This window comes from Lissotriton helveticus, chromosome 12, assembly GCF_964261635.1.
Source record: "Lissotriton helveticus chromosome 12, aLisHel1.1, whole genome shotgun sequence".
NCBI lineage: Eukaryota > Metazoa > Chordata > Amphibia > Caudata > Salamandridae > Lissotriton > Lissotriton helveticus.
The window spans coordinates 593,061,896-593,084,452 of record NC_136073.1 but is presented as its reverse complement, the minus strand read 5'-3'; the positions used below and the strand labels follow the sequence as shown (position 1 = coordinate 593,084,452).

Genomic DNA, 22,557 nt, shown 5'->3' with positions numbered 1-22,557 from the left:
ATGTTATTCGATTAATACACAGCATTCAATCACCTTGTTTACATTCGACAACTGCTTTCGGGTTAGTCCGTTTTCGCACTGATATCCTACATAATTTCACGCGCATTCGCCGCATCACACTATCGAGCCGACATGGAAGGTCTTGAGGACGCCTTGATGTTCACCAACTAACAACACCAATTGGTAAGAAATAGATGCATGTTGGCCCCCTCTTGGATCGGACTACTGCATGTTATTTCCTTAAGGCACAATTTCACCTGGTCGTGCACGTGCTTGTTCACGAACCGGCGGTTTTCATACACAGTCCCGTAACTCGTTCAGCTTACACACCACGTTAAACCTACTTGTTTATATTTCCGTCACCTTCCTTATACCGCGACCACGCGCTTGTTCACGAACTGGCGGTTTTCATACACAGTCCCGTAACTCGTTCAGCTTTCACACCGCGTTAAACCAACTTGTTTATATTTCCTTCACCTTCCTTATACCGCGACTACCGTCACAGCACTCGTGTACACTTTCCATAACTGTTCTTTTGCCTGCGCACCGCATGCATTTTCGTCACCATGTTCTTAACTATAATCACCACTTGTTTTACCATGTAACGCATGCATTCACATCACCTGCAAATAACGCCAGTCTACTTCCGTATCACTGATACATTCTCATTTTATGTTTTGTTCTAGACCAAATGTATTTCCCCTGACGAAGTGCGTTATGCACGAAATGCATAGGGATTGGATTTGAACCTTTTCATTGATGAACTGATATTGATGAAGTGTTTTTTGAGTGTATAACATAACATAACATTGGATACTTGACTGTGATGGAACAGTTGAACTAGACAAATGATCTACTGTATAAATTAAATACCTAAGGACTCTCTGGATGCAGGTTTGATTATTTCACAGTATTGCACAGTGAAGACCATTGTGTCTCACAGAGGAGTGCGGTTGGACTCATTGTCATACTTGCCAATGTACCTTTCTTTATAGTTCTATATGCAACTCCCCTAGGTCAGAGGGAGCAACCCGCCAGCACCCAAACAACTTACACAGTACTAAATACACTTGGATTAAAGTGAACACTAATCGAGTGCCACACACACCCATTGGACCTGCTATTTCTTACCTATACTATGGTTATGTTATTACTATATTGCTATATTATGTACCGTGGGGCTCCCACTTTGACGACGGGGAATATTCAAGCATGTGAATCCATGAAAGACACAAATACTGGAGAACCACAGTTTACAGGGAAGTAACTTTCGTTCTACCTGCCCATTTTAAGCACTGGTTTAGAGTGGATGGTAACCACACGAACTCTGGGTTTCACGGCATTGGTTCAAACTTGCCTTCTGTGAGGACTTGTAAGTGATGAGTATTGCATTCTCCTTGAACAGAACATTGCAGTCTCCTTGAACAGAACATTGCTTATGGCCTAGAGTAAGACCACCTGGTCGAAATGCAGTGGCGGCCGCTCGCTTTCTAGCAGAGTTCGATTAATAAAAGTGGTGCCTATTAACTCGCCTGCGCACCTTTTGTGTAAACAGCTGTGAAATGTATTCAGGCACCGGGCTTGCCCTAGGTCTACCAACCTCACTGTATTGACAAGCATTTGCAATGCAATAGGTCTTGCATTTACGCAAGTTTTAGCTATTGACATTGCAAATGACAATGCCTTTTATTTTTGTTTTCATTTTTAAAACATAAATAAAAGGCATTGTCATTTACAATGCCAATAGCTTAAACTCGCTTGAATGAGAGATCTATTGCATTGCAAATGCTTTTTGTTGTTGTTGAGTTATATATATTGCGATCTAGACCCGAGGCATTGGGTATCAGAGCGCTTAACATGAGCACCAGATTCGTTACATGAGGATACATCCATTTTTTTGTTAGGCACGGGGAGATCACGTGATTTGCCCAGAATCACAGGATGTTGAGCGTAGTTGCCAAGACTCTAACCCGGTTCGCCAGCTTTGAGGTTGACCGCTCTGGCCGTAAGGCTACATCCTTTCCCCTAAAAACTACAAGGTTGCCATACTGCTAGTTCTGGAATTCTACAATTTATACAGTTCTCTCTAATTTAATTAATGGTCTTGGAACATAGATGAACCACAACCTAGAAGAGGGACTTAAAAATCTGAGAGCTGTGAGTGCATGTGGGGGGAAAAACATGTCTGTGTGTTAAAACTGCGCTTACAAACAACAAGCTGTGTCATGCTTCATCATAGGGCTGCTAATACACCTCCACGCAGACCAATGCTGGACGTGGAGCAATTGGGAGAGGAAGACAATACAACACAAAATAGACAATAATGTTGGATAACAGGTGAGAAATGTGCAGAAAAACGTGATTTAAAACTTGGTCCAAGGAGTCCCCATTATAATTTTGATAGTAGGTACCCTGTCCGGAATAAAATATGGTCACAATAGTACCAGTGGTTGATTGACTAGGGAGGTTATAATGAGACACCAGTCCCTCCACTCTGCAAAACCATCGACATGTTTCAGCCAGCCAAATGTACTACCACAGCTTTCATCAGGACTCACACCAATATGATCCCCTGGGTGACTACCCTACCTCCTTACAATCCAAGGGTGAAAGATAGCCAGCCTTCTGAGTTACTGCTCAGGTTAAATGTGGGCGATCCCCTTGCTCTCCACAAGGAACCGAGTTCATTTAAAATCTAGACTTGAACTGACAGGGTAGTAAGGACAGCTCCCTATAGTCATACTTGCATCAAAGTGAGCTGTGGCCAACCTGTTTGGTCTCTACCAGCACAGCGTAGAATGAACATAGATGCTATATCCTTGTGTTTAAAGTTGCAATCCATAGTGCATACTTCTGTGCACAATGCCAGCATCTAGTTTTGGGCTCAAAAAACTGCTGTACCAAGTCTAGGCTACTGCCTCACTCATCAATTGATTCCGAGATCCCTTTGGTATTTCTCACCCCTCCTCCAGCTCGAAGGTCTGGGATCAATCTCCCATACATACCGTTACAATCCTTCTCAAGACCAAGTGCTCTTGGATAGGTAGTGTGCCTGGTTCATTGTGGAGGTTCTGACATTGTACTGAACAGGAGCTTTCCCTCTGAGTGTTCACTTCTCACAAGCCCAGGCTGTCGATTCAATCCAGTGGCTCTGACGTAGGTTTACCAAGTTTGATGCTTGGATCTACTCCACCTCCTACAGCTAAACCACATCCAACTCCCCTTCAGTAGAGGCAATCTTGTTCTGGAGGAAGGGAAGACTGGACACCTTCCTAACATCATTCATCTTAAATGTCTGATTCCTCTGGAGTTGAACTTTCAAAATCTTGGCTTCCTCTTAGAGAATGTTGAGGTACTGGCACTGGCCAGTAGGGCCTCCACAAGAACGCAATATTCAAGTATGTGGTTGAGATCTGCAGAAACCTTCTTCAAGGATAAGGAGGCCATGAAGAGATACCTGGTAAGCCTAATATATATGTTCCTTCAATAAGCCATACCTTTACCCCTGATACCTTATGTTGGCTGATGCAAGGACTTTCAATCCATTGACATTCTGCAAACTGAAAACGTTTTTAGGAGGACCACGTTATTAGGGCATCACTACAACATATTATAATCAGTCATATTAGCCTGCTTTGCAACTTAGAAATGAATGCCTTTATCTTGTCCCCTTCATTTATGACTTTCACATTCTCATCAGTACTTTATTGAAATTTTGCTTGTATCACAAAAGTGCTACTCTAGCAGCATTATTTTAATTCATGATTACAGTGTTGTATGTATAGTACTTGGAGAATGTAGCCATTTTCTGATACCTTGTTTTTCCATTTAAATTTTCCATGAGTGTATAAAGCTTTTGCTCATAATATGAGTGGTTGTAGATACACATGCTCTGCATGCTCCTGCCATTAAGTGTTAGACTTTGACGACTGTAACCTGTTTTCTTTGAAGAAGTCTTTCGAGTCACAAGGTGTAGTGATTCCTCCCTTAGTTGGAAATGCACATGGGCCCCTGCTCTATTGTTAGATTATTTTTTTTTATGCCATCAGCTTCGACGTGTACTGATCAGGCTCCATGTTTGGCGCCTGATAAAGCTTACCGCCAGGACTTTTCAACTCTTCAATTTCCATTGTCATGGAACAAACATAACTGATCTCACTTCATAGTGTTGGTTGCACTTTGACTATGGCACATCGATGCCTCCCTCCCGGGCCTCTGCCCCCTTTCAGAGCCTACTGCTCCTTGTCTCCGGTGCCCCCTCTATGAGAATGTCAGGTCACTGATGGAAAGGACTGTCCCCACTGCCGTGCCAAGTTTCCCTGGACTGACCACCATCAAGTCTGCAATCTCTGCCTCTCCCCCAAGCACAAGGAGACCACGTGCCAGGCCTGCCTAACCATCCGGTCAAACTAGACCCTTGAATACCGAAGACAACGAAGGTGGGCTCATCAGAGAGTGGAGAGACAAGACTGTGACAACACCCCAAAGTCTTTAGGCAACAAGAGGCAGAGGCAGAGGAAGAGGCCGGCCCTGCCAAGGCCCAGCTGGTGCAGTCTAGTTTGGAGGCAAGCTCTCCCTCCAAATCTGAAAGAGATAAACATCAGGACCACCTCCGGCCTCCGCTGAAGACTTCGACTGTGAGTATGGTCCCTACCCAGTCACAACCCACAGTCGCACAGCGATTGCATGGACAGGCAGAGCACCACTCTAGCGGAGGTCAGGCATTGAGCTCAGACTCTGCAATGGCCTGCTTTCCACTACTGTCTCCGGGCCATGGAAAGCACTGATGAAAGTCTACGGAGCCGACACCACTCCCTTCTCTGGCCACAAAGGCCACGCATAAGCTGCGGCCTCAGGCTTGTCAACTCTGTCATCATAGATGATGCCGAAATAGATTCCAGCACCAAAATGACCTCTGTACTGGCACCGAACCCCACATCCGCATTAAAGTCAATATCGGCAACAAAGACCTTAATGTCGTTAGGATGGAATTTGTGAGAAAAGACGAAAAAGCAGAAGATGATAAGATGGTGTGGAACTCTATGATAATAGACCTCCAGGGGGACCAAGATCAGACCTCCCTACAAGCTGAGCTGGGAAACACCGCCCAGGGCGACAAGAGTACTACTAGCCCAGGCCGAGAGGTGTCAATGCGCTAGCAGATGTCGCAAACCACATTGAGTGTGTTCATATAGTTATGAACCATGTTGCTCCAAGGGACGGAACGGGAATAAGGGGGGGTTCATGTTTACGTCTATTGAAGCTCTACAAATTATTGGCAGTGAAGTTGGAACACACCACAATGTTTCAAGCTGTTTTCTCTCTGTTTATGTAATGTGTGAAAGTACCTCCACATGAATATATTCAGCTTGATTTGACAACTTTAACTGGAACCTAGAGAGCATTGTATATTGATTTGTGGTACAATAATGTGTGCTGTAAATAAGACTAAATACCAATCAAATTTTTTTTTTTAAAAAGACCTTAATGTCGAAGGCACCTTCAATGCTGAAAACTTACTCAGTGCCAAAAGTGCCATCGACGGCTGGCTCTGACTTCTCAGGGCTGCCTAATCTCCAGTGCTTACACAAAAAGCAGCTCTCTATCTACCCGCACACTGGGAAAAATTCCATGATTCTGCCATCAAAGCTCCAGGAGACTTTGCCAAGGAAGAAAAAGTTATCCTTTGAGAAGCGAATTGCCTTGGAACCCACACCTCCTCCAAAGTGACATATGGATGGAACTCAAGCCCCTCCCTCCCTCCCTGCTCAAACTCCTCCAGAACCCAGAGACGACCCCTGGGATGATGGGGTTGATCTCTCAGGTGGTATAGACCCTGATCTGTACTTGGCAAAACCTTCGCCACCTGGTGACATTACCTTGTACCGTGAGGTCAAACATAGGGTGGCTGCTTTTAATAAAGTAGATATGCACATCGTCCACCAAGACGATGACTCTTAGTCAAAACCTTTTCAAAGACACAACACAGCGTCTAGTCTCTCCCAATGCCTAGAGGGATGCTTAAGACTGCGTATGAGACATTTGAGGAGCAAGTAAAGGGTTGGGTCTTCACACCAAGGGTCGATTAAAAAGTAGAAACCCTTACCCAGTGATCCTCCCCTACATTTGCAGCCACATTCTTCCAGACTTCCTCATGGTCCAAATGTCACGGGAACGTGTCAACACACAGGGTAGAGGGGACACTCCACTTCCTGATAAGGACAGTAAAAAGATTGACACAGCAGGCAACAGGGTGGCAGTACAATCAGCCACACACTGGAGGATTGCTAACTCAGTTGCACTGCTCTCCTGTTATGACAGGGCCCATTGGTATGAGATAGAGGAACTCCTCTAATACTTCTCTGAGCAGTATAAGCACAGTGGGCAGGAGCTGGTTACAGAGGGCAAGACCATCTCAAACGACACCATCCACTGCACCCTCGACGCAGCTGACATCGTGGCCAGGGGAGTTAATATCATCATCCTGGTCAGGGGTCATGCCTGGCTCTGTGTCTCCGGCTTTAAGCCAGAAGAACAGCAGCAGCTGCTAAACGTGCTGTTGGATGGTGAACATGTCTTCAGCCACACAGGTAGATCAGATGCTTGAAAAGTTAAAGAAAGACACTGTGACAGCCAAGGTGATGAGTGCCCTTCAGACACACCCTACTTGGGGGTTTGTTTTTAGGTCACAGTGCGGATGGGGGGGGGGGGGGGGAGTGAAATCTTTCCTCACACTCTGCTCCCTCCTACCAGAGGCAGCAATGACCATTTCACCAACAGTCAACATGGGACTCAAGAGGAAATTACAGGGAAAGGGGCAAAGAAGCCTCAGCCAAAATAGCCGCCTCGTCCAAGCAGTGACTCCATTACACCCCCCCTCCCAATAAAACTACAGCTTTCTGGGGACGGGTCCTCCATCATAAAACAATAAAACACACCATCAGCCTGGAGCTCACTGCAACCCTTCAAACATTCCACCCTGCGGACTCGCCCTCTCCGTAGATCCCAAGCACCTTCTTCATGAAGAGGTCCTGGCGCTCAACCTCTAAGGGGCAGTAGAACCAGTGCCACTGCAGCACTACAGCAAAGGGCCGTATTCCCTGTACTTTCTGATCCCCAAAAATGATGGGTCTCTTAAGGCCTCTACCTCAGGCCCCTCAGCATGTACATCCTCTCAGAACATTTTTACATGGTCATATGCAGGATGTACTCCCCCTGCTGCAGCAAGGTGACTTCATGACTGTACTTGATCTGAAGTACGCCTACTTCCACATACCCATCCACACCACTTACCGCGGCTATGTTTAGTGGTAGGTGGTCAACATTATCAGTTCAAGATATTACCATTTGGGGTCACTACTGCCCCCAGAGTATTTACATAGTGTCTTGGGGTGATAGCCGCCCATCTCAGAAGGAGCGGCATTCACTTATTCCCCTACTTCGACGATTAGCTGATCAAGAGTGTAATCAAGCATCAGTTTCTCAAGCACCCCCAAGTGACCATATCCTTCCTCTTCAATTTGGGCTTTGTTATAAATACAGTCAAGTCCCACTTTCAGCCCTTCCGATCCAGCCCTTCCTGTGCACAGTCCTCAATACAGCCACTGGCAAGGCGCACCCCAGTCAAGCATGGGTACAAGCATCTCAGCAGATACTGCTTCTTTTTAGCCAAATCATCAGCTAACGGTCAGAACAGTTATGCGGCTTCTCGTAATTATGGCCTCTTACATCGTATATCAATTACCCCAATCTTCGTGCTACCCAGGTAGTTCTCAGTGCTTTTCTTTCACCAGGTTCAGCACAATGTTGTATTGATAAAAACAGACATGACCACCATGCATTATCTCTAAAAGCAAGGTGGTACGCAGTTGTCAATGCTAGCACAAAGCATTTGGCATTGGGCTTTTCACCATAGTATACACCGCCTGCACAGTACCTTCTGGGAGTCGACAAAGATTTTGCAGACCTGCTCAGCAAGATGCAGCATCAAGTCCACAAGTGGGGACTCTACCCATAAGTCCTAATCCTACCATTGAGGGTTTCCTGAGCTTGACCTCTTCACCACTGCCTAAAACACAAAATGCCAAAGCTTTACTTCTAGGTTCCCACAGTCATTGGCAATGCTCTATGGACACATTGATCTGAGATAGTTGCCTATGCTTTTCCTTTTCTCCCACTCCTTCTGTATGTGTTCTGGAAGCTTTGGCAAACCTCCCCCACATCCTGTTGGCATCCACCCAGATGTGCCGGACAACCATGACTACAAGAAATTTGCCTGCCATGCCCAAGCCTTATTCCACTCGTAAAAAAAGGACCACTATGCCTGTCCTTGGAAACATACCCATACCCCCACATTTGTAAACCAACTAAAACAGACCACTCCACACACATTCACTAACACTACTGTGCGGATTTCTTAGCACACCAACAAACAGTTGACCAAGCTGCACTCTGTTTCAGTCTTCTGGAGCATCCTCCACCCAACCATCTCTGAGGGGATTACTGCTTTACCATCAATGCAGAGCGTATCTCCAGCCACACATGCTACAAATTAAATATGTTGCTGTAGAAAATTGGGTTACAGGTTGACGTGTGTGGGACCTTACTCAAGCAGCAACCACAATTCCTAACCGCGTGAAACACACGCAAAGCCCAAATTAACCTGTGCTTACCCTCTGGTAGCTTTGCCTAAATGAAGCCTGGTTTACCTTGGAGGCAATGTGTAAACTTCCAACAGTAATAGTGGAAATCATAACACAAGGAAAACCCCACACCAATTCAAAAGAACAGTGTAACATTTAATACATTATTTGAAACCAAAATTACCAAAATCCAAGTAGTTGTATCAGAGATATCCAATTGTAAAGATGTAAATGAAAATAGTTCCTAGAACCACAAAGTGCCAATTGTGGTTATGTGGTCCCCTAAGACTGGGACAAAGTCACAGGTGCGGTCCTACCGCAATGAAGCATGGGCTGACTAAAGAGACCAAGTTAGGCCAGCTGAACAAATTACCTTAAATCCTGGTTTGCGGTGCGTTGTTAGATCCCGATGCATTGCTCTGCGGAACATTCTGAGGAAGCTGCGATGCGGAGTACTGCTTCGGCTAGGAGGGGCTTGCGATGCGAGGTCCTGCATCGAGGTTGCGCAGCAGCGGTTTCGAGGAAGCTGTGGGGTTATGGTGCGAGATCCTGACGGAGATGCGGTGGGCATCGGTGGTTCCGGTGCAGCTGGAGGCGATGTGTCATGCTGCATTGGTTCTGCTCACAGGACCACAGACTGCCTGGCAGAGCATCTCCAGGCTCACTTCAAAGGGTCCAGGACTGTGGTGGCAACACTTGGGGGGATGGGGGACGGTGGGTTGTTAGGCCTCGCAGCAGAAACATGTTAGGTTCAAGGTGGTTGGAGCCTTTCTATCCCTGATGCTCGGATCAGGAGGGCAGCAAACTAACACTTGGAGCCACTCTGGTGGTCTGGAGTTCAAGATGCAGGTCCAGACCTTCTTACTTAGGCAGCAGAGCAGCAGAGTAGCAATCCTGAGTCTTCCACAGGCCCAGAGGTGTAATGAAGAGTTGGGTCTGAGGGTCCATAATTAATACCAGGCGCCCACTTTGAAGTAGGAGAAGGTTCTAGAGGTTTTCACCCCAGAGGTGCTTGGAATTTCCTGCCTCGCTGTCCTGGCCCCAGCTTGTGTGGCGTCACATAAGACTAGTGTCAAACCCTTTGTGTGTGTGCTCAGGTATAGCCTTTGTGATGTACAAGTGTAGTAGGTGACAACCCCTCCCATCATCAAGCCAGAGATGGCCCATCCTGCCAATTCCTATTTCCCCTTTGTTCCATATATGTGTGTGGTACAATGTGTGCTGCAGGCCTGCTACTAGCATTTAATTTATAGGTCTTTGGTATATGTTGCCAATTGGGTGTAAACCATTGTTACCACATTTTAGGGCAAGACCACAAGCACTTTAGCACTGGTTAGCAGTGGTAAAGTTTGCAGAGTCCTAAGGCCATCATAAATCAAGTAAGCAAAAACAGGAGGATGCAAGGCAAAACCTTTGGGGGAACCACGCCAAGGAGGTCAGAGTTACTTACCCCATAAGGATCTGTTCATAGTGCTGTAGGTTCACATGCACCCACCCACCTTCCTTGAAGCCTTTGGCTGTTACAGACAGACATTATTTTAGTCAAATTCTGTCTATATGACTTCTTGCATTGTCCCCACTCTTTCCAGTCTAACGCTCCATCTGACTGCTCACCTACTCAGCGAAAAACAATCTAACAATGGAGTTGGTGCCCATGCGTATTATTAAGGGAGGAGTCACTATACTTTGTGAATCAAAAGACTTCTTCAAAGAAAAGCAAGTTTCAAAAGTCCAAGCCCAACACTAGATGGCAGGAGTATGCATAACATGTGAATCTACAGAACTACTCATTACAAACAGATGCTTACAATGTAAGTAATATAACAAAATGGCTGTTATGATTGACTTCATACCGACATTAGCATTTGCGTATTAGTCATTATGGACCAGATGTCTATCATTACATCTTTGTAACTCCCTCATGAGATTTCTAAACTAATCTGAAGAATGCAGAGCATGAAAATAATATAAAGCCATGATCTATCTACCAGTCACCTGAAGCAGCTTGCTGTTCTGAAAAGGGAGGGCGAGTGAATTAAGGAATGAATTACTCAGATTAACCACTGTAATCCTGCATGAATTATGTCACAGATCATCGCCTATACCCTCATTTGTTTCCAGCATTCCTGTTCATTCCATGGGTTACCTGCTTGCCAGCCTTGAACATAACCCCTTGTGTATCAAGTTATTAAGTACTCGTAACAAAAACATTCACACATTTCTGTTTTTCTGTTTCATAACATGCTTCTGTTTACTGAGCAGATTTGACCTATACCAAGCTTACATAAGCTATTTAATAATCTGTTTCTCACACTGCTCTTTCTGTATTAGGCTATTGGAAGATCAGAACCCTATTGATCTTCCATGATACTTCCTTTTGTAAGTGGTGTATGTGGGATGAGAACAACTCTTCCATTTAGCAAGTAAAAACAGTTCTGCAAAAGGTTGTGAATATTACACTGTTCACCAAATATGGAATGGCCAAATGTTTCTAGTCTGATTGTAAAAGCTGTATAAATGAATCCATATTTGAAGCATTCTCATAACTGTAGAAGTTATTGGTAAAATATTCCAGAATTGCACCCCCTCCTGCATCCTGATCCCCAGACACCTTAGAGAGACCTCACCTACTTTCCCAAGGTAAAAAACAAGTTCTAAGACACTAATAGTAGGCCCATGCTGCCAAAAGACAGGCAAACAACCTACCTGCTTACAGTCTTTCAAAGATATTTTGAGGGCATGCTATTTTTTATTCACTATGTATAAATACAGTGGTTTTTACAGAAACGATTTCAAAACAAATATGATTGATTCAAAGACAGTGGACCTCCATCATCTTTAAATAAGAAACATGTGAGGGAGGAGCTACGCGCCGGTCCAAGATGGCCGCGTGAGTGCTCAGCTCTGCCGGACCTGTCCCCCAGCCCTAATATCCTGTAATTAATCCTGCTTGCCGACCCTGCCGCCAGTCTGCGGGAGGTGTGCGGTGCGCATTCCTGTGACTCCGACCCCGCTGCTACATCGGGGGCCCGGGGCTACGCCTCTCGTCTTTTGAGGCCCGTCCGCTGCCCGGAGCCTGGGGCTCGATTTGGAGGGGGAGCCGGCCGCAAATACAAAAACACCGGGGCTGAAAACCGGAAGTAGCCGGTCGGGCGACGGGGCCGATGAACTGCTGCTGGAGGCCGCGAGCGGAGGAGCAGCGGTGAGGTGAGCTATGGTGTGGCCCCCTGCCCGGAAGACAGGGTGTGGATTGCCGACGGAGGAGAGACGATGGCAGGAGGAGCACGACCAGAGTCAGGGAAGCGGCCGGTGGACAGAGGTATTGGCTGCCCCTGGCGCAAGCGGACTGTTGAAAGTTCCCGATCGCATTGCCCTGGCTGGGTGACCATTGGAGTGAAGAAGTAGTTTAGAGACGGAGGTCTGAAATATGCAATGATGTTCCCGGCCCGGTTGAGTGTGGAGGCCAAGGGGAGAGTCTGTTTTTGTGATAATCCAGAGGTGGCATCGGACTGGCTAGACAGTCGTCCCCCGAGCGGGCCGGAGGGGCAAGATCGTGATGGAGGTGGCGGACTACAGGAGCAGGAATGATGGAGACCGCAAAATATTTGGGACTATTGAGAACTGTCAGGTAGTGGGTCTGACCCAGGTGTATTTCATCTGTTTTGATCCCATGACTGCGGGCTGTCACAGACACGGGTAGGGTCATTCTTCAAGGGGGGGGGGGGGGGGGAGACGGGGTCCTGACTTCCCCCTCCTTTCTACCTTTAGTTAGTCAGTAGTTTAGATTAGGGGGCGACAGGCACACTGCCAGTTGGAGATGGACAGAAGCCTTGAGCAGGGGTGCAGGGAGGGGGGGTGGGGGTTGGGAGGTCTTGGAAGTTTGTTGTTCGAGGGATTGTTTGCAATCTGTTTGGTTTCATTAACATCAGGTGACAAGGATGTGATTATATCGTTTCCATACCAACACAATGTCAAATGTTAGACAAGGATCGGGGATAAATGTGCTTAGTTGGAATGTAAACGGCCTGGGGGACAAGATTAAGATAGGAATGGTTAGCCAGTTAGTTCAGCGGCACTCCCCGGACGCTGTGCTGCTACAGGAGACACATCTCATAGGAAATCGTTACATGGCCCTCCATAAAGGGGGCTATATGTTGGTGGCACACGCAGGGTTCACTTCGGGTTCGAGGGGGGTAGGTGTCTTGGTGAAAAACTCCTTTCCCCTGACTATTCAGGCTACTTGGTCTGACAAGCGCGGTAGATACATTGGAGTATCAGGGCGGTGGGAGGGGAGGACGGTCACGTTTGTTTCCATCTATGGCCTCCAATCTGACACGTTCCACGATCTGGGCTTGATCTTCCTAACTTTGCCTTTGGGCTTCCTGGTCCTGGGCGGTGACTTTAATGCGGTAAGGGACGGTGAGGTCGATCGGCATCCCGCTCAGGCGCTGAGACCGGCACAGCGGTGGCTCCCCGATTTCCTAGAAACGACGGGGCTTGTGGATGGTTGGAGAGTGCGCAATCCGAGTGGGGTGCATATACACATGTATCCGCCGCACACCATAACCTGTCTAGGCTAGATTACGTGCTGGTACCAGCTACTCAGGCCTACGCTGTTCGGGATGTGTGGGCTTAGGGAGAGGCATCTCGAACCACTCGCCGGTTTGGCTCCGGTTAGAGATTGACCATTTCAATGTAGGCAGGGTTGCCCCTATTAGCGCTTGGCATCTGAGAGACCCCGCCACTAAGAAAGAAATAGTTAAAATTACGGACAGGTACTTTCAGGAGAATACGGGTACGGTAGAATCGACACAGACCCTGTGGGAGGCATATAAAACTGTCGTCCAGGGGAAGGCCTTATCCTTGATCGTCAATAAAAAGATGGAACGGCAGGCGGAATTGGAGAAGGCTGAGAGGAGGAAGTGATGAGATTGGAAAGGGAAGTAGCACAGGCGACGACGCCGGAGGGACTACTTCAGACTGCAACAGGATGAGTTTAGGGGCCTTGCTAGGGACAAGGCTAAAGCGCAGAATGAGGAGACGCAGGGTAGGGTGTATGAGCACGGAGATAAGGCCGGGAAACTGATAGCATGGCTTGAAAAGGGAGAGTGGGTTTCGCGGCTGGTGCCTGAGTTGTAGGGGGAGAACTCCAGTAAAATTACAGACCCACAGGCGGTGGCAGATAGTTTTGCGGAGCATTATAGTGGGGTGTATACCTCTGCTGGGGTGTATACAGAGGCAGATAATAGTGCAATGATCAAGGACATCCAATTACCCACGCTCTCGGAAGACAACCGGGAATGTTTGGAATCCCCGCTCACTGATGACGAAGTGGCACAGGCCATAAGGGGAGTGCATTCAGGGAAGGCCACGAGTCCGAACGGAATTCCCATAGAACTGTATAAGCTGAGCGCCAACAGGCTTACTCCATTCCTCTGCTCCATGTTTGAGGAAAGCAGGGAGAAGGGACAGCTTCCGTATGACCAGCGAGTGGAAAACGTTGTGGTCATTCATAAAGTGGGCAAACCCAAGACGTGTCGTTCATCTTATAGACCTATCTCATTACTGAACGCCGAGCCTAAGGTCCTGGCGAAGCTGTTGGCGACAAGATTGGCCAAAGTTATCACCTCCTTGATACATGCGGATCAATCCGGTTTTATGCCGCGTCGAAATACGGCCCTCAATCTGCGCCGGCTGCATGGGGTACTAGGCAGGACCCCGACGATTCAGGAACCAGCGGTTCTGGTGTCCTTGGACGCCATTATGGGGTTTGATAGGGTCGAATGGCCCTATCTATTTGCGGTGTTGGGGAAGCTGGGTTTTGGTCCAGAGTTTATTAACTGGGTGCGTCTCTTATATGCAACTCCCTTGGCCAGAGTCGTCGTAAACAACCAAAGGTCCTCTGACTTTCCCCTTGGCAGGGGCACGAGACAGGGATGTCCCCTGTCCCCGCTCCTTTTTGCCTTGGCCCTAGAGCCGCTGGCGGCTTGGGTTTGTTGGGACCGTTCGATACGTGGCTTGCACTGGACGTTGGAAAGGGAGGATAACATTTCATTATATGCTGATGATATCCTGCTTTATCTTACCAACCAGAGGGGATCTCTGATATGTTTTTTGGACGTGCTTGCTATCTTTGGGAGGTACTCAGGCTTTGCAATCAATTGGTCAAAATCAGTCCTCTTCGTTCTCAGAGGCGACCCGCCGGTTGTTCCGCATACATGCCCGATACGTATTGAGCCGGTAGGGTTTAAGTACCTTGGCATTTATGTTACGCTTGACCCGAAATTACAATTTGCTAATAACCTGCCCCCCCCCCATCTGACCCGGTTTCGGGGAGATGTGGCGCGTTGGAAGGCGCTCCCGCTCTCCCTTCTGGGTAGAGCGGTGCTTTTTAAAATGATGGCCCTTCCCCGTTTTTTGTACGCACTTCAGAATGCAATGGATCCGGTTCTGGCTTACTACTCCAGGGACGTAGAAGCCCTACAGAGGCAGCTTCTTTGGGACGGTAAGCCCCGCATAGCATTCTCTAAACTCACTCTTCCCTGGTATGATGGGGGGATAGGACTGCCGGATCTACGGAAATACTACTGGGCTTCTCAGTTGGCGGCAGTGAATCACGCTGTATACGGGTCCCCCGGGGACTCTGGGTACGTCATTGACCTCTGGCAGGTGCCAGAGGGCGACTTCATTAGAGCGCTATATGCCAGGCCTCGTCGGTTTTCCCTTGCGGGACCCACGGCACACGCCATTCAGGTGTGGCATGCGGCCAATAGACATCTTAAGTGGGAGGGGAAGCTCACACTTGCCACCCCGCTGTGGAGTTCGGAGAAGCTAGGAAGTCTAAAGGTTTTGACAAATGGGACTCAGATTAAGGATGTCTGGGGAAGGGGCACAGTCCACACATTTCAATCCCTTAAGCAACAATACCACCTTCACGACCGTCAACACTACCGTTACCTTCAGATTAGACACGCATTGCTTACACACATCCCCAAGGGCACAATACTTCCAGACGCTTCCCCCTCGAGGACCGGGTGTTGGATGGTCTCCCTGAGAGGACCATCTCACTAATATATAAGAAGCTTATAAACAATATGGAGGACCCGTTGGTACTTATAAAATCGCACTGGAATGATGGGCTGGAGTTAGATGATGAGGATTGGCGGGAGGCGGTTTCCTCTCCACGGGTGGTAGCAATACAGATGAGGCTCAGGTTGGTACAATTAAAGATTCTAAACAGGTCGTTTGTCACGGGCTGTGTCTGGTCCGTATGGGTCGCTCGGAGGGTGGGGAGTGCAGTAGGGGGTGCGGGGAACTCGGAACATTCATACATATATTGTGGCACTGTACTGTGGTGCAGACGTACTGGGGGAAGATCCACAACATGTTACGGGACGACCTGGGGGTGGAGATGCGGCCGGAGGCCCGCAGGTGTATCTTGAATGTTTGGGAGCCCACGGATCTGAATGCATATAGGAGGCAATGGGTGACGTTGGCATGCATGATAGCAAAGCGTAATATTGCCCAGCTGTGGGGAACCAGCCATCCGCCCCTGATTGAGAAGTGGGTGGAGGACCTGGATTGGTGCATGTTCACGGAACAATCAGTGTATGTGGCCAGGGGGTTTCCTGAGAAGTGGGGGAAGGTCTGGGAGGCTTGGAATCCATACCGTGGAGACTTCTGTGTACCCCCGATACGCCCAGAGGAAGTGGAGGCGCCTACGTCCCCTTGATCCATTTGCGCTATTTTGTATCATTTATTTTGGATGTATGGAATGTAATGATGACACTTTGCTAGAGCTTCTACTGTCACCTGATGTTCTTTTTCTTTGTTGTTTCATTAATAAAAAGATATTTAAAAAAGAAACATGTCTAAAATGTTTTATATGGTCAAACATTTACAGTTTTTAGTCCTGGCATATTGCAGCTCGTAAGTATATCTAACTTCTAAAAGAAGCTGTTTATCTGTCATCTCATTTTAGTAGTAGTGGAGTACTGTGCATGGCACCAGTGTCGAGAGCATAGTTAAAAAAAGAATTGCTCCCAACAGTTGAAGGTTTCAAGAAGCAACATGCATGAAGGTATCTGCTGTGCATTTTTCTAAAATACTATTCTGCTGTTCTTTTCTGACTGAGGCGCACTGGGGGTGTCATAGCCAGTTGCGTTCTTCGAATACAGCAATTTCCTGCATATTGAACTTATTTTTCTACTAGAAGTTTTCACTTTCCTCATTTTGCATAGTTGAATACTAGGTCTTGGTATTAAAAACACGAGTTTTTATGAGGTATGCTAGCCTTCTCAGTCTAATCAACAAATTTAGAATTCTGCATTCAAATTATTAATGATACTTTTATGATCTTGCATTAATCATACAGTTTTGAATGTATTTACTATGAACATATCTGCTCACTTACATTTCTTAGATCTCATGTTGTATAGGCATCATTAGGGAGTATGTATGCTGAAATGCCTAATTTGTTGACTTTGCTGATTGACTTGAACAGAATTGTTCTTTTTGTGTTCGTGTTAAACTCATCTTCTACTCTCTGTACCTGAAATGTAATTATGTATACCTTGAGATTGCAAGAGGGCAGGCTGTGTGGCAGCTAAAGGTTTGTTGTAAAGCTTTTGCACTGCCACAAAACGTCCTCCGGCTCCTTTTCCAGAAGTCATAACTTGGTGTGGAGGTCTTTTTGTGTCTTCGCCACGAAACTACCTCCGGCTGCTCCTCCCTACTTTTCCTGGAGTCATAACTTAGTGTGGGGGTGTTTTGCACTAGTCTTTGCTATTATAAAGTGGAATGATTAGACGTTGAAGGTAGCTCATTCTGTGGGGTTTAATCATGGGTCAGTCAAAATAACATTGTACCATACTGTTCACTGAGTGTCGGTATTTATTGTGTCCTATATTCAGTCCATTTATGAGTTCTAACTTAGCAGAAGGCATCCTGTCTGTGTTGATCTTTGCCCTGAAGTGATGTTGTCTTTATAATGAAGAGTAAATTAAAGTTCTGTAAGTAGTCAGATTAAATCAAAATTAGAAGCTGACCCACATCTTGAAAAAGCCTTAATGACTCCACTCTGAGCTAAATTAGTCAGTTTTGGAAAACATGGTAATCAAGGACATGTGCTCAAAGGAAGCAGCATCAGACACCAAATCTGTGAGTATATCACCAGCATATGCAAAGATCTGAACCGCTGTGCAGTTCAGTTTTCCACTGTCCTATTGAGTGCCGTATTGACTACACATACTAGCTTTCCACTGCATTTAGAAAAGGGTTGATTAATTCTTACCTGTAGAAAATGCAGTGTTTCCAAATGATGACTTTGATAAACTTGTTTATATTTTAAAATAACTAAGTTGGGAGCAAACCCAAAAATACCTCCCAAAATCCATGTTTTTAACATGATTTCTCTCTGTTTTTTTACCAGGGTGTCACCAATTGGCGAAAACCACATCCAATCCAGTGAAGGCTATGTACTGTTTTACGAGTTGGAAGGTTCTCAGTGGAAGAAATAATGCTACAAACAACTTTACTAATAAAAGAAAGTATTCCATCATGACCTCATCCTAAACGTTTACCTCACAGACTTCTATTTTTGACTTTTTAAATATTTCTTTTCATCAGTTGAATTTACAGAATCTGGCAATAGGGAAGACCAGCACAAGCATTTTTGTATGTTCCTATTTTCCTAAATAACAGAGAGATTGTCTTGATTCAAACCCAGCTGTGTAAAATATTCAATACAAATTGTGCTTAAGCCATTTTTAAATAATACATGAACACTGAAACAATTATTTAAACAGTGAGAGGTTTGTAAATATTATAGATAGTTTAAAGTTTTGTAAATACAGATGCTGTAACTTTTATTAATAAATTTACTGAAAAAATCTTGGCTCTTTTTCATATAACTAATGAAGTGGATTCAAAGCCTTTATAATTACATTAACAAGTTAAGACAATGTACCTTGTACCAAGATTACTCAATAGTTCAAAGCCAATGATAGTGCCAGTGTTTGTGACCAGTACAAGCTGCCCTGTTCATTATATGTCATTGTGAGAATTCCCTTTCTAGAATATCTGCCTGATCAAGCAAACATCAGAACCTCTTAGAATGAGCAAGCACTGGAAAATGTCTCTTTAAAGATGATGTAGGGAAATATTAGGAATATATTTTATAGACGCATACACTCAAATATAAAATCCCAAACCCCAATACAAAGGTGAAGGATAGTTTTAAACCTATGTAAGTTGTGAACCCGCCGAGGCCTAATAAATGGATGTGCTGAAAAAATAACTCCTGGTTCTGAAGAACTACATAGGTCATAGTGTACATTAGTTTTTAGAAAACAAAACGAGAGGCCGACAGTAAACTCCAACGGAGCTGACCTTAGTAGCCCAGTAATACCAATACCATTGAATATTAACTCTTTATGAATGCCTAGATATTGACAGTACATCACCTCTAGGCCTTAATACAACTTTCATTGGCATAACACAAGTACCCCGCCAGACAATTAAAAAAGAACAATCCAAAGAACTAATGCAAGACCAATGTTCTTCATGGTAGAAGTAGTGTAGTAGCCTCCTGAACCAAAAATAACTACTGACACTACTAACTATAATCCCCAATACAATTCTATAGAGCCTTACGATTGGAAGCTAGGAGAATTATCAAACAGTATAGAGTGGGGTGTACAAAAAATTCGTGAGGGTTTACAAATAGAAGAACTATCAGCTACTATAAATAGCAATATAAATAACTACCTTTCAGGTAACTGTGAACAAGATGTTTGCATATTAGAATACAGGAGTTTGTTGTAAAATCTACAAAACCTGTCACAGTTGTTTTCCCAAGAGTAAGGCATCCCCTAGAAGGCCTCTAAAAATAATTGACCAGTCCCCCAGGAGCAGTGAGAGAAGTGGTTTAGGGATAATATGGGATGTTCACCTTCACGGCTTATAAAGGTTTATGTGAAGTTAGGAAATACCCCATGAAGTAAATAGGAGTCCAATTCTAGTGTAAACTATACTACAAAAGATCAAGTTGACTAAAAAGACTTGGGGTCTCCTTTAGAACACATGGTTAAGGGGGTCTCAGGAGACAAGGACAAGATAAAGAAATATTGCAAAGATTTGCATAAAGCAACATTAAAACTTGCATATGCCTGGCCCAAAGATGGCACATTTGAATCTACAATGGTAGAAAACCTTCCTACAAAGCAAATTCAAGGGAGGTAAACTAGAGAAAAGGAAGACCGCACTAGACCTATAGAAGGTAGTTTGTGAAACAAATATGAGAAAGTCAAAGATGAAGTCTCAGACCACCCCTTCAGCTCCTCCACCTCTCTACCAAGATGTGCAATTAAATGTATATAGTGCAAAGGTATGGGGCATGTACAGGATGCAACCTGGCGCACTGCTCTCACTGCCCACTTCTTCACATCCCCCTGCTGTGGAATATACAGACCCTGAGTATAGCCCACCAACAGAATCTTCTTCTAAACCCGGAGAGTATGTACATACAACCCAGGAGAAAGGTGGTGACAGTACTGAATACGTAGGGACGGTAAACGCCACATTTTCACTTCATTTGGAAGATGAGATGTCCCCACTAGGAAAAATTAGGGTGCACTTAACAAATGGGTGCTGCTAGAAAGCAGGAAGGCTTTCTGAATAAAACATGTCCCAACAGTATAAATGAGACAAGAAGGGTAGCCTTCACATTAGAACATCCTCCCACAGGGTGCTGGAGGTTCATGCACCCAGGAGCAGAGAAGAATAGTGTAGGCAAGTGGGTCGAAATGCAGGAGGGTGGACAGGCAGACCCAAGAGTGACTCAGTAAAGGGAAGAAGGGCCCTGGGACAGTGTAGGGCTCCAAATGGCCACATATGACTGCACAAAGAGGACCAGAGGACACAGTCCTTACACATAGCATCATAGGCGAAGAAGATTTGAGATAAAAAAATCTTACGAAGTATCAGAGGAGGCATTAGATGACATCACTGAACATATAAAAAGAGTGTCCCTTCTTGAGTAATGTGACAGGGAACAGTCACAGTATGCCTGTCGGGGAGAAGAAAGCAATAAGGCAGGACAAGCTTTACAAAGAGGGCAACTGAGGAGATTAGCATTCAGTGGTGAGAAAGGAAACGTTTGGCATAGCAAGAAAGAAGACACTGAAGAAAGATCTAGCACGTCTACTCCATGTGTCCAGGCAATGATTTGACCCCCAATGCAATAGTAGCCAAACATGAGAATAGTTTGCGTAATGTCCCTTTTACTGACAACCTAGCAGGTTGGAAAGAAGGATTGACATCACAGACAACATCATGGCCACGAGAGGGTTCCTTTGAACCCTGAGACATGGTGAATGCAGAAAAGTGCATTTCTCAGGGCATAGGAGATCCTTACTGGGACTTTCCCTATATGCAAGAAAGTCTCAGAGTGTGGCAGAGGTGTGCTCATAAGTATGGCTCATGTCACCCTACTGGCCATAGGACTATAGTCCTGACACAAGTTCCCTTGATATTTAAAGGCCCTGGGGAGCCACAGTATATACCATGGACCACCTTGCTTGAGGGGCTGGGAAATAGATAGCAGCTTTAGAAAAACATGCCGCTCTGATTACTCTTGCAATAGGGGACATTAAAAGCTTATTAAGTTCCCTTATTGGAGATGAGACAGACACACTGTTCACAAAGGCAGGAGTAAAGGATGTGACATTGACCAGCCCAAATGTGATGGTTTACCCTTTAACAGAGTAAGGGGGATTGTTGGGAGACAACTGAGAAAAATGTTTCCAGACAGACCGGACATTAGGTCTCTTATGACACAGACAATGCAACCAAATGAGGATCCAGCCCAATTCCTCAGCAGAATGTAGGAAAATGGGCACAAGAAGTAGAGGGGGTTGGGACGTGACTAGACAGAATGCAATACTGTTTTATAACCTAGAGAAAAAGGGTCTACCAGCTGAAGTGAAAGTCAAACTAGATAATGTAGTGGTTTTAGATGCTAAACCATGGACAGAGATACCTGCACACACAATACATTACTGTAAGAAGAGACAGGAAAAGATAAACGTAAGAAACACAAAGTAGAGAAAGCAGCAGCCAAATTGGTCCAGCAGAAATTGACCAGGAAAACAGAGTGAGGAATTGCCACTGCCGCCACCACCAGCTAGCTGCAGTGTCCCTGGGTATGCCGTGTCTGGGCCACCCAACGCCACCCAACCAAGTATGCCCAGAGAAGCAATAACAGAAATAATGGAAGGAGTGCATGGAAGGTTTTGGGGAAATAGACACATCCAGAGTGGACAAACATGTCACTATTGCAAAATGCCAGGACATTTCACTAGAGATTATAGGTTCGAAATGGAAGATGTACTTAACCAGACAATGGTGACATATGGCCAACAAATGGCACCACCTGGCCACAATTTGGCATGAATCTCCAGGTGATATACCTCCTGCTGCCCTAAATGCAATTGCCACCTCAACCAAAGATACAGCCCCAGCAGTTACAGTAACCAGTGCCTCAAATGCAGTACAGGCCACAACAGACAGTGCAGCCCACCTAGCAACACTGGAACTCCCAAGGAGGGGTAATTGTTAGGGGAGAGAACCCATTCCAGCAAAATTGCATAGGAGAAGATGCCCAATGAAGGTGCCCGCAGAGTAGTCTCATGTGTCCAGTCTGATTGGTAACCCACAGGCTAGACGATGAACCCACTGTGATGGTACCATAAATGACAAGGAGTACATCTTTCTCATCGATACTGGTGCCACTAGGTCCTGTATCTGAGAAGGGGCTCCCATTGTCAAATTCATCAATGGACACATGGGGGCTCTCCGGGCCTGTGATAAGGGTTCCTTTCACTAAACCTGTGGAGATGGAAATAGGGGGAGGTAT

At 45.8% G+C, this 22,557-nt stretch overlaps 1 protein-coding gene and 1 pseudogene across 4 annotated transcripts in view; both read left to right on the top strand.

The window, feature by feature from the left end:
• Window positions 1-18,532, top strand: part of USP21 (ubiquitin specific peptidase 21) — a 480,681-nt gene extending 462,149 nt beyond the window's left edge. For 3 of the 4 annotated variants that reach the window (XM_078669158.1, XM_078669157.1, XM_078669160.1), the window contains one exon: window positions 18,073-18,532. In XM_078669158.1, coding sequence (XP_078525284.1) covers window positions 18,073-18,160 — 88 coding nt within the window. In that variant the 3' untranslated portion in view covers window positions 18,161-18,532. The remainder of the gene's footprint in view (window positions 1-18,072) is intronic. The other variant, XM_078669159.1, reaches the window with a different exon arrangement.
• A 1,406-nt stretch (window positions 18,533-19,938) lies between these two features.
• On the top strand, window positions 19,939-22,309 carry LOC144799057 (uncharacterized; annotated as a pseudogene).
• Window positions 22,310-22,557: the final 248 nt, after the last annotated feature.